General features: G+C 36.1%; 1 protein-coding gene across 1 annotated transcript in view; it reads right to left on the reverse strand.

Moving 5' to 3' along the window:
- The window catches only part of DCC (DCC netrin 1 receptor), a 1,180,955-nt gene that overhangs the window by 110,052 nt on the left and 1,054,692 nt on the right, over positions 1–16,211 (reverse strand). Inside the window, exons 20-21 of the mRNA XM_082416529.1 lie at positions 10,757–10,951; positions 7,948–7,980 (exon numbers count right to left, since the gene is read on the reverse strand). Of these exons, the coding sequence (XP_082272655.1) occupies positions 7,948–7,980; positions 10,757–10,951 (228 nt within the window). The remainder of the gene's footprint in view (positions 1–7,947; positions 7,981–10,756; positions 10,952–16,211) is intronic.

The raw sequence follows: 16,211 nt of genomic DNA on the forward strand, positions 1-16,211 counted from the left end.
GTGATCAGCGTTGGCAGCCAAAAGTGAATGTGGTTTGCAGGGCTCTGGATCCAGGGGAGCACTGCTGGTCTTCATAGCCAGTGTAACAGTAGGTACTCAATACTGAAAAGTAAAAAAGCCTAAGAACTACTGTGTTGGAGCAGAGAGAAAAAGCAAAACCCAGTTACCAATTTATGTCTTAACCGTAGTGTACTTCTCTGCACAGTGGTGTCCTAATTATGCCCTGAACACATCCTGCAATCCTCACTAATTGAGCAGCTTCTTGGCTTCTTGATTTTCCCATTGTAGGATTTTTCTAAATAAAAGTTCAAGTAATCTTTCCCTCTGTAGTCATTTGTGCTCACTCAAGTTCTACTCACATATTTAAAGTCCAGTCTTGTGTTTTAAGAAGTCTTTTCTGCTGCTACTCACAATGATTCCCATCTAAAACCCTATAACATCCATACTCAGACGGTACCACCAGCTTTAGCATTTCATACTTTTCATGTTGGGCTGGGAGTCTTTATATCCTAACTATATTGCATGTCCTTGAAAATGAACCCATGGAACTGGACTTCTTTCTTATGTTTCACCACACCCAACACAGTGCTAGGTAAATAGTTATAAAGGAGTGGTCAAAAATGAGTCCAACTCTTTTCATACTGCACATTTGGAATCTCAAAAACCCATCTGCACCCATTAGTTTTGATTCTCTCCTTTACATACTCAGAATTACAAGCAGCTGGTGAAAGGCAAGTGTATAAATTTTCTGCTAACAAGAAATGACAGGAAGGGTGGTGGTAAAGAAAAGGGCACAGCGGGTCAGAATCATCTGCAAATGTGACCACCATTTCCTGAATCACAGAGAACTTGGTGTCTTTCTGTTTAGCTTTAATAGATGAATACTAAAGATACATTTTCCCTATTGGAAAAATATTTTTGCATCTTTTTCATCTCCCCCAAGATCAATCACATATACAGTCATCCCTCAGTACCTGCAGGGATTGGGTCCAGGACTTGCCTCGGATGCCAAAATCTGCAGATGCTCAAATCTCATAGATCATAGACATAGTACAGGATCCAACATTGGTTGAATCTGCAGGTTTGGAACAGGCAGGTAGGGAGGACTGACTGTACAGTATCCACAGCCATGAGTACTATTACTTTGGGGTTCTCCAAACTATACTCTGGATTAGATGGTAAAGTCTGTCTTTCCAGATTACTCTGTGACTGCTTCCCAAAGATTTGTGTCATAATTCAATTCAACAAATACTTATCTGGCAACTATAATATGAGAGATTCACAATTAGAGATTGGGGGTGCTTGGAGGCAGGGATGACAATGTCAATGAGACCGGCCCTTTGCCATCAAAGAATTTACGACCTGGCCAAGAGGTTGGGAATCAAAATGGAAAACTATAAGAAACAGGCAACATAGCAAGGACTAAATTGGGTGTTATGGACACACAGAAGAATAAAAGACCAGAAAGGTAAGTAAGGCTTCTTGGACAAAAGACAACTGAGAGGAGTCTTAAAAGATAAAGACCTCTCTCAGTAAAGAAAGGGAGAATGTACTGCTAAGACTAACAGAACAGTACCAGTTAGAGCATGGAGTTCTAAAAATACACTTTTCCAGGAGTGATTTGTGGATCTTTGCTAATAGACTGTGACAAATGTGAAGGGATAAACTGGCCGTGAGGCTAGAAGGGGGAATTTGGGGTCAGACAGCCAGGACCTTGAGGTCAAAGAACTGACTTCATTCCGTGACAAACAGTGAACCATCTACGTTTCAGAAAGAAAATTGAGGAGGCAGAATCCAGGACTGATAGAAGTGGGCAGAAAATAAAGCTAGGTACTTGATATTTGGCTGATGTCTACAGCAAAGAAGGACATTCAGCAACATGGTGGGCCTTACAATAAGAACTTGTCTAAGAAATCATTTTGGGACTCCCCTGGTGGTCCAGTGGTTAAGACTCCACGATTCCAGTGCTGGGGCATGGGTTTGATCCTTGGTCAGGGAACTAAGATCCCACATGCCACGTGGCCAAAAAAAAAAAAAAAAAAAAGAGAGAAAGAAATCTTTTTGTATTAATGAAAATGTCTATCTTTTAGGTCTGAGAAGATTAAAATTATACGATGAATCATGTCAACTTCTGTGAGCACTGAGTCCTTTTTTTTTCTTTCTTTCAAAGTTACCTATTAAAACATAAAAACTCCTGAGAGGTTGACTAGGCAGCTTCTTGAACTGCTTGCTGGGGACAGGATAAGCATCTTAACATTTTATCAAAAGCACATTACTTGTTTTTTTTGCCTCTACTTTCTCACCATAGTCATAATTTCCAGAATTGCAAAATTCTGGAGCTGAGCAAAACATGTGAGAATAGCTTTTTCAAGGGACTGTAGCAAACAGCTGAATAATAAAGTAAGTTGAAATTACACATGATAATAGTCTAAAAAGAGGTTTCATTTTCAATTAAATGACTCCCATCAAATGGTGCTAAAGGTTTCAATTTTTCAAACAGCAGCCTGGTTGCTGTAATCCAAACCCTGCAAACTCTGGATTGCATGAACTAAATTCCAAGCTTGACTAGACTGCCTTGAAAACCCTATTTCCCTGAAATTGGAAACAATTAACATTCTGTTTATTCATAAGATTAAATCTGCTGAGGTGTAAAATGGCAGGTGTAGTGTTAAGCACTTGGCCTGCATACCCTATTGAGGAAAGACAAAGACCTTTAAACTGGGTGAATTTATGGGGAGGATGTATAAGTTTCATTATCTTGATAACAAAGTAGGAGTCGATTAACTCAGTGCATTTCCAGAAATTATACATTGGTATGAGCAGAGATTCTCAAGTTAGTTAGCCTGGGTATATATCTCAGCCTAACCACTTACATACTGTGAGCATTTGGGTAAGATTTAACTTCTTGGCGTTTTATTTTCTGCATCTGTAAGGATGTTGTCAGAACTAAATATGATAGAACATGCACAGTGCACAGAAGAGTGATGGATGCACAGTGGGAATGCGGAAATGTGAAGTGCTACCCTACACGAAGATGCCGTGCCGTGCTTAGGTTTTTTAAAATTTTAATACCAATCCTAAAATTTGATCATCTGAAAACTTAAAAGAAAGCAAAGATAATTTGGACAAAAGTCATCAGTTTACAGGTGAGGATGCTGAGAAGAGTTCAGTCACATGCCCAAAGCCACACAGGTGCTCAGAGTGACAGCATGGTGTTAGAATATTGGGCATCTGATTCCATTCTGGTTCTCTTCCAGCACACACTGAATGATGCTGGCGGGAAAGCCCAGAGCATTACCAGCCATTACCATGATTCAGAGAAGAGTAATTCTCTCTCCGTGGTGGGAGGGCTGTTCTCAGCAGGCCGCCTTCATCTAGATCTAAAAACTGGTCTGTGAATTTATGCCTCTTTTCCAGGCCTCCTGTTTTAGATCACCCCTCTGTAGGCCATGGAGAATTAAAGATACTTGATAGTGCTTGAAGCAAGCATTTTCTTCATGATTCATATCTACAATGATACAGATCATTTCATGAAGATTCCTGCCCTCTTTATGGTACTATGTCATGGTCACAGCACCTACTCTATTGCCCCGTTGGGTAGGCATGGAAACACACATGAAATTGAAAACATTTGTGTTCATGCTAAGAATTACCAGTTTTTACATTATAGACACCTCAAAGTGGAGAACAACATTTTGGGGTTAAATGGAATCTAAGGATGCAAAGACAATCCTTTAAGATTAAAAATGTGATCTAATCATCACTTTCGAGAATTGGTCATAGTTTATAGTTACTGCTAACCTCCATTGTGACCCCAAAACAAGAAGCTTTTATAAATGCTTCTGTGAGAAACTCTAAAAGGTTTAAGCTGATTGTCAAAAAACAAAAAGCCAATTATTTTGTAAGTATAGAAACAGTCTACAAAGGACAGACTATATACTCTTGGAGTCAGAGATAAACATGTTTGAATTCCAACTCTGCCTGCCACTATATTTGAGTGACCTTTTGTAAAACATTACCTTCTGCTTCCTCATTTGACAATCTAGAAAGATAATCAGTAAAAGAGTGAAAGAAAAGCTTGATTCTTGAAAGTGGATGCTATGAACTGAATTATGTCCTCTCCCACCCCCAAATTCATATGTTGAATTCTTAGCACACAGTGTGACTGTATTTGGAGATATGGGCCTTTATAGAAGTAACTGAGGTTAAATGAGGTCATAAGGGTGGGGCTCTGATCCGATAGGATTAGTGTCCTTATAAGAAGAGACATGAGTGAGCTCATACTCTCCACTATGTGAGGACACAGCAAGAAGGCAGCTGTCTGCAAGCCAGGAAGAGAGCCCTCACCAGAAACCCACCCTGCCAGACCTTGATCTGAGACTTCTAGCCTCCAGAACTATGAGAAAATAAATGTGTTACTTAATGCACCTAGTCTATGATATTTTGTCTTGGCAGCCCGAGCTGACCAAGACAGTGGAGTTAGCACCATCCTCATGTTTCCTGAGATAAAGAACTGTCAGTATCATATATTCAGTGCTGTGGCTTCCCACTTATAACATGACCCCAGATTGAGAGCTGTTTGCTTTGTTCTCTAGAATATTCACAGAGTTGGGGAAAGAAAGGTTGATATTGGGAAAATATACACCCACTTTAGATACAGAAACTTTATAGATATATGTCAAAATTGTGTGTGTGTGGTTGTGTATGTATATACGTAGCATATAGTGATGGAGACACTTGGTGGTTCAAAACGGGTTTTGCAAAATGGTTGTCTGGGTTTGAATCATGGCCTTGCTACTTCCTAGCTGTGTGTCTACAGGCAAATCACTTAAACTCTCTGAGCTTCAGCTTCTGTATCACTAAAACAGAGACAATAATAGCAACTCTTTCACAGTATTGTTATGAGGATTAAATGAGTTAACACAAGTTAAGTTCTTAGAACAGTGACTGATGGTGAGAGCTCCATGAGGATTAATTCTACCATTACACACTCCCACTCAGACACAGACAGATTGACAGGGTTTTTACCAAATATGGAAAATAAAAAGGGAAAATTGTCTAAAGCAGAGGATTTCTCTATCTTTTCCACTCACTTCACATAACCCATACAATTTCCCTACCTTGCCTGACCCTCCAAAAGAGTAAATCTGTGGTTAATCTCTAAAATCCCATGATTACTTTAAAACTTATTGGCCACTTGTGCCTACAAGAGACTAGAGAAATAATTAAGATGTGGAACAAGAGATAAGCAAATGCTAGATATAATCAATTTACACTTACGTAAAGGGGAAAAGGAGTCCTATATAAATCATCTATTATTTTCATACTAGTACTACTATTACTCAGAAGAAAATATTTTCCCCAAATCACATGTGATTCAAATATAATTGACTTTTTGTTTTCACATTTATGTTCTTCAGGGCAGATATTAGATTCCAACGAAAAGTAACTGTGACAAGAGACCACAGAGATACTTTTTAAAAACAATCAAAACTTTTCTCACTTCCCCCCATATAAGTCAAACTCGATCTCCTGCTTTTCTATTTAGGATTCATCTTTGCAAGGTTAACTCTGACCCAGGGTGCTAAATTTTCTCTCTGAGCAAATTTTCTCTCAACAGAAATTCAGTGCTTGCCATAAATGTAACAGTGGGACCATTCTGCGTGGGAAGGGGGCAAATTGGTCTAACAGCGAGCACAATAATGCATATTCCACTGATTTGCTATGTGCTGAGAGTGGGAACATTCAGAGCAGCTTTTTCCTATTATTTTCACCATTCTTAGAGAGATCTTTAAACTGGGTTATTTTTTGTGCACTTGGTCATCAACTCAGATGACTGATTTTGTTTACAAAGAGTTTTTAACTGCCAACAAATTTTATATGTTTTCTTGTAAAAATGTAAAGATCTTACCTATAATCACTAAATTACATGTTGTCAATCCATCTTAATTTTACAAGTAAATTGAGTTTGATGTAAAACTTAGAACCTATCAATTTGACCAACTGTATACCAGTGGTGATTGAATATGGGACCGAGTAGTAGAATATGTGACAGAATCTTTTTAAGTAATATTAGATGAAGAAAAAGAACAATTTCCCAAATATATTAACACACTCAGGCACTGGCAATAATTCTTGGGAATTCCTTTTGTTCCCAGTAATTGATCTGATTTCACTGTCAATATGAAAATCTGAGTAAAATCCATGGAGAGTGTGTGACCGGAGAGACTGTACAAAATATATTTCTTGGTAGCTGAAAATATTATTAAGCAAAACAGTTAACTTAAAAAGTAATAGCAAAAAACAGTTAAAAGGAATCCAGAAACAACTGGAAACCCACTTATTGAGAAGCTTAGGCATGTTGTCACCCAAACGGCTAATAATGTAACTTTTTATCTGGTTCAGTTACTTAAAAAAAATGTTTGTGTGGTTTCTTTCTCTCTATGCATACTTTTTCTAAATATAATTTCAAAAATTGGGAGTTACCTGCCTGTGGAAATTCCAAATTCACTTCAGTTAAGGAAACTATGTGATGTTCTTTTAATTATTTTTGAACTGAAGTAATACATTCTGCTAATTAACTATTCCAGCTTGAATTTGTCTAGCACTAATATTTAATTTACCTAAGTGAATACACACTAACTGCCAATTATTTATCATTAGTAGTTTTACAAATATTACTGTTCAGTAGATATTGGCCTTATGAAAATATTTTAAGTATAAGCAAGCAGGAACAGCTAGGTGGTTAATGGAAACATGAACCCTGGGTGGACATTTCTGTGTATTGTATCATTTCTATTACTCCCTGTGTGAAGCCCTAGCCATGTTCTCTTAAGCAGAGGGATGGTATGTGGACCCAGAAATAAACTTGAACACAGGATCATTAAAGATAATACTACTCATGTAGACAACCTGCTACTGCTAGCGTAACTTAACATTCAGATGCTTAGTATTTGTCAATAGTTGGAAAGTATTCTTGTTGAAAAGCATGTTTTCCTGAAATCTACAACAGGATGCCTTATGAGACATGATGCTGACAAGGAGGTTCTGTTGACAGGTGCCCAAAGCAGGACACAACTATACAAGCTGTGGACTCTGAACCAATACTCATGACACTGACTATAATCAGCATTTCCAAACACTCCCTTCTTTGAAGAATATAACATCCTGAAAAAATAAAACTCATAAACTCTTCTTTTTCTCCTTTAGCATTCTACTAATTATCCTCAGTGGAAAAAGAATGGAATCCTAATAGATCAGTCTACAAATCATGGTAATAAATTCCTATCTACCTGAGAGTTGATGGATAACTCTGATTTACCTCCATTTTCCTTTGTGTAAAACCACCCCTGTTACTCTACACAAATCGGCTTTTAGCAAATGAATGGAAGGAGGATAAAATACTGCAAGTCAAACTGGTACCTGATTCACGAAACGAAAGCTTTCTGGCTTCAAAATGAACAAAAGTAATGCCCTAAAAAAAAGTTGACCTAACTTTGTTCTTATGTATTATAAGAAGCTCATTGTAGAGGAAAAGCACACATGATTTATGAGTTTTCTCTGTCGAGCTATAGAACTTTAATCCAGAGCTCATGAAAGGGTGCAAGAGCAGCTTGAAAATTATGCTGAGCTTAATTATACTTAACGTGAATTATTCAGAAGTGCAGACAGAGACTAAAAATTTATTTCATACAAAGAAGCTTGACATTTTAATTGGTCCTTCAGAATGGAGACAAAACAATTTCCTCTCAAGAAAATTTACATCCTCCCTATCAGAGCCGAAACCTCAGCCAAGCAGAACTTCACTAATAAGATTAATTATCACACTGGTGTCTGCTTCATCAGGTGTATGGCCCAGGTGAAAAGAGGAATAGAAAATAATGACTGACATTTCTAACAGATAAGATTGATTCAGGGAGGGAAAAATGACAGATTAAACCACCATACCTTGGTCATTAGCCATTTTGTCAGGGTGTTCCACTGTGGGGAAAGAGAAATATTATTAGATTCTGGTAGTTTCCATCAAGAAAGCTGACATTTCAAATCAACAGTTTTGTTAGCGAGTTCTCATATCAAGGCCAATGCCCTATCGCAAAAAAATTGATAAGGAATTCGGTTAATGTGATTATTTTGATTAAATTAGTCATAGAAAGAAGTGGAAAATAATTGTTTTGCTGTATAAATGTGTTCTAAAAATGTTATTTGTAACTTTCCTCTAAACATAAACTCAAAATGACCATGATGCAAGTTTAATTAATGATACAATTTACAGTAAAAAAAAAAGTGCATGTCATTACCAAGTAATTATCACCCGTATATTTTAGCAAGTTAAGGAAGCTATTTTCTTGTATTCATTTTAAATTTTTCAACAAGAAAACTTTACCAATTCTCACATGAATAGGGTAAAATAATAAAGTGTAAAGTTTAATCTAAATGGTTTGATTTTAAACCTTGTGAATAAAAGTCTTGAATTGTTCACAACTTGTCTATAGATAAAGATGAAGCATTTGTGAAACACTACCTAGTTACATTTCATGCTCTCACAAAATGAATAACCAGTTTCCTTTCAATTGCTCATTTGGAGTGAAACCTGATTTAGACATGAAGTCCTAAAAACCTGGATAGATGAAGATTGGCTCACTTTTCTCCTGCCTCCCCCGCCGCTTCTACTCTGTCGTTAAGGGCTGTCATGCAGGTTGAGGCTGAATGCTTTTTTTGTGCATTCTTGGCAAACTTTCGGATTAACTGTTACCAAATCTAGCTTTTGAATAGCTCAGTCACCAGAATTCAAAAGTCTTCTATTTATTAGCATACTTTTCCTAGGAGAATTGAGAAATAGACTATCTAGTTATTCTAAGCCTCTTCTTTAGTATGTCCAAGCAAATGGGTAAAAATGTCAATCAGATACATGTTTCTAATTTTTTGGTTGTTTGCCATCATGTTTTATTAAGTTTTTGGCCAGATATGTGGGCATAATGTGGTAACATATTTAAGAGCCAAGTATCCTTTAAAATAACACACATCAGACGTTAAATATATATCTTTAAATATCAGCTATAGAACACTTGAATTATTTTCAATTGCTAAATAATAGAGGCTCTTGAAATCATTCATCCTCCAGAAAAATAATACTGTGCTCTAAAATGAAAAGGACTTATATGCAGATCATTATGAGGTAGTTACCAGCAGTAATTTTTACACTTGCAAGCATGTAAAGTTTTCTTCTAGTAATCATACCACAAGGTATTTTTTTCATGTTGCTACCCTGTGTCCTTAAAAAAAAAAAAATTAATTTTGTTTGAGATTTTCTTTCTTGCCATATCAAAATTTCTTTTAATATATAAGGACAATAGTTCCTGAAAGGAAATATTTAAAGTTGGCAATAGTATGCCATCCACATAATACAATGCTTTTTAATTTTTATTCCCTTACATAAAAAGGCTAAAGTGTTTCATTATATTTTGAATAGAGCCCATATACATGAAATCAGTACAAAATTTCAAAAGGGTTGTAAATGAAAAAAAGTCAAGTTAAATATGTCTGCTTTGTGCCGATGGCAGAAAATGTAATAATGTATCTTTCTTTGACATGCTGGCTTTCATCATAAAAAGATAACTTTTAATTAATTAATTAATTTTATCTTTTTTTTTTTTCCAGTTTCCAATTTTTTTCCAATTATTTAAGAAATAATTGACGTACATCACTGTACAAGTTTAAGATATACAGCATGATGATTTGATTTACATATATTGGGAAATGATGACCACAACAGCTTTAGTTAACATCTGTCATCTCATATAGGTACAGTAAAAAGAAAGGAAAAAATTTTCTTCATGATAACTCTTGGGATCTACTCTCTTAACAACTTTCCTGTATATCATTCAGCAGTGTTAACTACAGTTATCATGTGTTTATTACATCCCTAGTACTTATTTATCTTATAATTGAACATTTGTACCTTTTGATTACCTTCCTTGAATTCCACCTCTCATCACCTCCTACCTTTGGTAACCGTAAATCTGATCTTTTTCTATGAGTTTGGTGTTTATCTGTTTGTTTATATCCCATATATAAGTGAGATCATATAGCATTTGTCTTTCTCTCTCTGACTTATTTCACCTAGCATAACACCTTCAAGGTCCATCCATATTGTCACAAATGGTAGGATTTCCCTGTTTTTTTTTAATGGCTGAATAATATTCCATTATGTACATATAATTATATATAACATTATTATATATATATAATGGAATATATATACATATATCACAACTTCTTTATCCATCTATGAACATTTACGCTTTTTCCATGTCTTGGTTGTTGAACATAATACTGCTCTGAACATTGGGATGCAGATATCTTATAGGGTTAGTGTTTTTGTTTCCTTTGGATATATTCTCAGAAGTGGAATTGCTAGATCATATGATATTTCTATTTTTAATTTTCTGAGGAACCTCCATACTGTTTTCCATAGTGGCTGCACCAACTTACATTCCCCAAACTGTGGACGAGGGTTCCCTTTTCTCCACAGCTAAGCCAGCATTTGTTGTCTCTTGTCTTTTGGATGATGTCCATTCTAACAGGCTTGAGGTGATATCTCATTCTGGTTTTAATTTGCATTTTAATTTCTTTTGAATGTCCACTGTAGTCACGTGACAACAGAGATGGTTTAAAGCAATTCCTAACACAGACTCCAAAACTATTTTATAACAACTCCATAAGAAAAAACCCCGAAATGACAGGAAATGGTTCAAACCTTTCAGAGTCCTGAAAAGGATGGGATCAGAGAGGGGCCCCACTCCTTTCACATTCCGTGCTTGAATTCGAAAGTAATACATAGTGTCAAGGTTGAGATCCATGATTTGATGTGTAAGCCGATCACCACTGATTGTTTCCATAACCCAGTCATCAATTGGAATGTTCTTGTCCAAGGTATAAAACAAGATGTAAGCTGCATGAATAAATGAACACAACTTTGATTACTGTACTGACTACATGCTATACTTCTGCTTCCAAACATCCATGTGTCCCAAGTACAATTTTCAAGGATTATCATATGTCCACAATCTATAAAGTGCAGTATTCAGTTTGGCAAGTAATGATTTCTTTTTGTATTGCAAAGCTTAGAAAAAGAATTGCTTCAATGTACAAAATCTAAAAACGGAATAAGCCATTAGAAATAAAAATATCTGCCATATTTAAAAAATGCAAGGTTTCTGCTGCCTATAAATCCTGATTATTGGTTTGCGCTAATATATAAGCATGATGAAAAACATAAAAGACAGATAACAAGTCTGTATCATTTTCACTGTATCCAGTAATGAAGATAAGTAATGTTTATTTTGGCTAGTGTTTAAATAATGAAAATACATTGAAAAGTATAAAATGCCCTATATTTTTAAAGTGTTATAAAAATGAATGATCATATTTGATTACTGTAATAACTCTGTGAGGCTGGCAGGGGTACTGTTGCTGTCTTTTCATAGATGATGAAGCTGAGCATGACCCAAGCTAAGTGATAAAAGGGCTAGGATAACATCCTCTACTACCATACCAAAAATCCAACACTATTTCCCCCCCATCCATCACACCTAGGCAAAAATAAACAAAGAAAGAAAGAACAAGTATTTCTGGATAACTGTAGGATATCTAGTTAGTATCTCAAATATTAAAAAATCCATCATTTGATAGTATCATTCATCCTCTGTGTTAAGGGATGAATAATTGTAGTGTATTCAGTGGTGATAGTCTAATATGCACCCAAACAGATCCAGGTATCCCTGTAAAATATTCATATTCTAACATTATATTTAGCTAATATTTAAGCTAGCTTTTATTTAAAAGCATTAATTCATTACTTTATATTACACTACATATTATATCAGATGATAGTGTAATATAAACTGTAAAATAACTCACTGCAGGTGTCTTTGCTACATGAATGTGGTGTCAGCCTCTATTTCTATCAAATTTCTGCAATGGTATCTGCATCAGATACGCCGCAAATGTCCCTAGGTCTATTCTTATGCATTGAATACATTCTTTGTAAATAATACTTTTTAAAAACAATTGTCTTCCTTTGATTCCCCTAGTGTTTCCTTTTGAGTCTCGCTTGTCCCATCCGGACTGGGGACCTTCATGCATAGATATTTCAGTGGTCATGTCACAGGTTCTTTGACTCAGATTCACTTGCCTTCCAAAATAACCATGCATATTACCTACATCTCAGCACAACTCTTACTCCACGAGGACTGATTTCCATACTATCCTTATTCCTACTTCCCTCTTACTCCTCACACCTCTCCACCTTTCCTTACTTTCTCCATCCAACTCCTACCTGGCCATCCAGGTCTAGTTTAAGCTACATCTAACATATGAAACGTTCCTCTATAGTGAGCTCTCCTTTCTGTACACTTTGTAACCCACTTCAATAAAGTATAAGAGTATTTATACGATTTTGTATCATTTTCACTTAATCCCATAGTGATTTACAGAATTATGCCTGGGTTTGGGGGATGCATTATAGACAGTGAATTGGATATTTTTTCCCTGTGATTCTGTAGGATTAAGCAATGCCACAAACTCCAACACCCAGAAGTCCGTTTGTCTTAAATTCAGATCAATGCTGAAAACTTGCATCTATTTTGCTTTGGCTTTCACCTTTTCCCAACTTCATTGTTTCTCAAATCTGCCTAATCATAAGAATTACCTGGGGACTAGGTATAAGTTACAAAACATAGAGCTCAAGAAAGGGCATTTTGATTCAATAGGCTTGGCAGACAAGTCTTGGATAGCCTCCCAATTATCCCTGCCTCCTGGTAGTTACAGCTTTGTGTAGTCTTTCCTCTCTGAGCGTAGATGGGACCTAAGTCTTGCTTTTAACCAACAGAATATGGCAAATGTGATGGACTGTCACCTCCATGATTATGTTACATAAGTTATAACTTCTGTCTTGCTAGCAGACTCTATAGACTCTCTCCTTTGTTGGCTTTGATGAAATAAGTTGCCAGATGGAGAAGACCATGTGGCAAGGAACTAAGGCTGGGCTCTGATCAACAGCCAGTAAGGAACTGAGTCCTGCCAACAACTACATAAGCTTAGAAGCAAGTATTTTCCCAGGTAAGCCTCAAATGAGATGTCAGCCAAAGCTAACACCTTGATTGCCAGCTTGTAAGAGACCCTAAAGCAGATTACCCAGCTAAGTTGTGCTTGGATTCTTGACTGACAGAAACAGTGAGATGGCAAATGTGTGTTATTTTAAGCTGCTAAATTTGTGGTAATATTGTTACACAGCAGTAGCTAATAGGTTAATGGTAACCCCAGTAAACTGCACCCCAGTTGATTTCTGTGTTCAAGTAAAGTCAGGAATCACTGCTTTAGTTGGTGATGTGAATTCTGCATATTTTGTGGTATATTTGTTGAGATGTTGATGCTGCAGATATGAATATGTAAGATGTGGAGAACTCAGGGGAAGATAAAAGACTGACCAAGATAAAGAAGTCTACAAAATTTATAAAGGTTATATGGCTCTTCCCTCTGGCTGATATTAAAATTGGAAGACTATAATTCAAAAGGGATTGTAAAATATCCTTGGATAAAGGAGTTGTTTCTGACTCACAGATGTCCATTCTTTGATAACTCAGCCCCTGAGATCAACATCAGTACAACCTCCTAATATTCTCTGAGCCAGAAAAGTCTCCATTCTTGTACCCAAAGAACCATATCTACTGAAAAGAAGACCCTGGCACTGGTAATATTGCTCTAGCTTTTATTATGTGCATGTCTTATCTCTTAAAAGAATAAAAATATTCCTTTAGTTCAGGAGCTATATCTTATATTACTTCTTATTCTTCAAAGAAAACTAATAAAATAGTCTTCACACAATAGGTATTGAAACTCACTTATTGAATAAAATCCCCTAGCCTGTAAGCATATAAGTTTTAAATTCATGACATTTAATGAAATTGTTGAAGTTTTCATGGGCTGTTGTAAGTACATGATGAACGTGAAAGTTTGGATAAGTGTGCTCTCATCCCAAGTCAGCTACACTTACTCCTGATTTTCTCCATTTACCAAATGAGAATATAGTATTTGCCTTCATGTAATTTTTCCTATGTGAAGAGTATTCACTGAAGCATTTAAAAGTGACAGTTCTGGCATCAGGTAAGTAAAGTTGAAAGTGCAGGTTCTGACTCCAAATTGTATTTGAGCAATTTCCTGAAATTTATTTTAAAAAGCCTGTCATTGGTTATAAATATGAAAACTGAGTCGGAGAATAGAAACAAGAGTACATCACTCAAAACTCTAAAATCTAGCCTTAGAAAAACCATACAACTTCATTTGGATATGTGAGTTTGGCATGTTTTAAGGCTATTAAATCCATTGTTGAAGTCTCACCTTATAGATTTCCATCTAACCACATAGATTGGGACACATTTATAGGTTTCTCACTATCTTTCTGTATCTATATGTTCATTCCTCTGTGTCCAATTCCCTGTCATTCTCCATCCTTTCATCTTACATTTTTTCCACTTTATTTTTATCTCTTACCCACCACCCTGGCCAAATAATAAAGTATCAGTATTATATTCTGTCATAGGTTGTAAGATCTTTTGGGATTATTAATTTACCTGGGCATTCCTACATTGAAATACCATTTGTGTAAATACTTATAAAACGTAGCATCATACATATTTCATTTTGACGCTACTTATACAAATAGGTAGTTGTAATTCCAGAAGCAAAGTGTCAGAAAGTAGTCACCTCCACCTCTCTTCTCTCTTCTGTCCTTTTCCATACTTCCTCCCACTCATTGGTGATTCCCTTCCATGGATCAGGTAGGTGGATAATACTGGGAAGACCAAGATACATGATGTGGCCCCTCCCAGCAAGGAGCTCAGTCCAATGAGGGCTTCTCATCTTTAAAGAACTGATTCTGAAAATCGTATATGTAGGTAGATATATAAAAAAGGAGGACCCGTTTTCTCCTTTTTTTTGTGGTCAAAAATTATAGGTTATGGATTCAGGGAGGCCTGACCTCAAATCATAGTGCTATCATTTACTAGCTTTGCAATCCTCAGCGACTTGAATAATCCAAGTATGTCTTAATTTTCTTATCTGAAAACAAGTTTCTGTGAGATAATGCATTTTAAAAACTTAATATATGAGTGTATTTCTATTACATTATCTTTTACGTAGTAACTACCTAGTAAATGCTAAGGCTTTTATTTATTTATTTATATTAATAAAGCTTAAGAAATATCTTGTTTAGAACCTGGAACTACAGTTTCAAGTCAAACAATATATTTAATATCAATTTAATGATTATTCTGCTCAACAAATGTTTATTAATTATCTATTAAGTGTCAAAGATATTGTTACTGGGGAGAAAGCATTGAACAAAATCTGAACCCTGTTCTCCTGCTGCTTTTAGCCTTGTACTATAAGCATTTAGATTTCTCTCATGATAATATGGAAAGGGGATGGACAGGAAGAAGTCAAGGTGACTAAGTTTCCAACTTTTGCTGCTGGGTGAACTGTGGAGGCTTCTAAAAAGATGAGAGTAAGAATGTTTAGACACATGACTCCAGTATGAGTGCCCAACTGGGTTCACAATCCCAATGGGCTAACAACCTATTCCAGAATATAATAGTGCATTGTTTGGCCATTTGTGGTGGGTGATAGAGCAAAAAATGGAAGAATGGGAGAGAGGGGGATTGGGGAATAGAATGAGGTTACACTAAGACAGACAAGTGGAAATGTATAATATGAGGTAGGATGTGTGTATTTATAATTCCTTGGATGGAGACAGAGATTTCAGAGACATAAGATCATGTTCACTGAAGCCCTGGCTATAGTGCAGATACTTTTTCAGAGAAAGTAATGAAGGGAATGAAAAGATCTGCGTTCTGGGATGTAACACTTATGGAACAGGTGGAAGAAAAGTATGCTTAGGAGACTGAGAAGTTATAACCTGGAAGTGGGAAGAAAAGTGGTTAGGTGATTTTACAAGTCAAGAGAGAGGAGAATTTCAAGGAAAAGGAATTGGACTAGAGTATCGAATGACACAGAAAAAGAGGGTACAACCTTAGTCATGAGATGGTATTGTTAAGGAAACAATCTCTGAGGCTCTAACTCTTTTATCTGCACGGGTCCCTATTTCAAATAATGTTAGATGTTGCATTTATTTAGATCAGTGTTTCACAAATCTA

Source organism: Balaenoptera physalus (assembly GCF_965194825.1).
Source record: "Balaenoptera physalus genome assembly, chromosome: 12".
Lineage (NCBI taxonomy): Eukaryota > Metazoa > Chordata > Mammalia > Artiodactyla > Balaenopteridae > Balaenoptera > Balaenoptera physalus.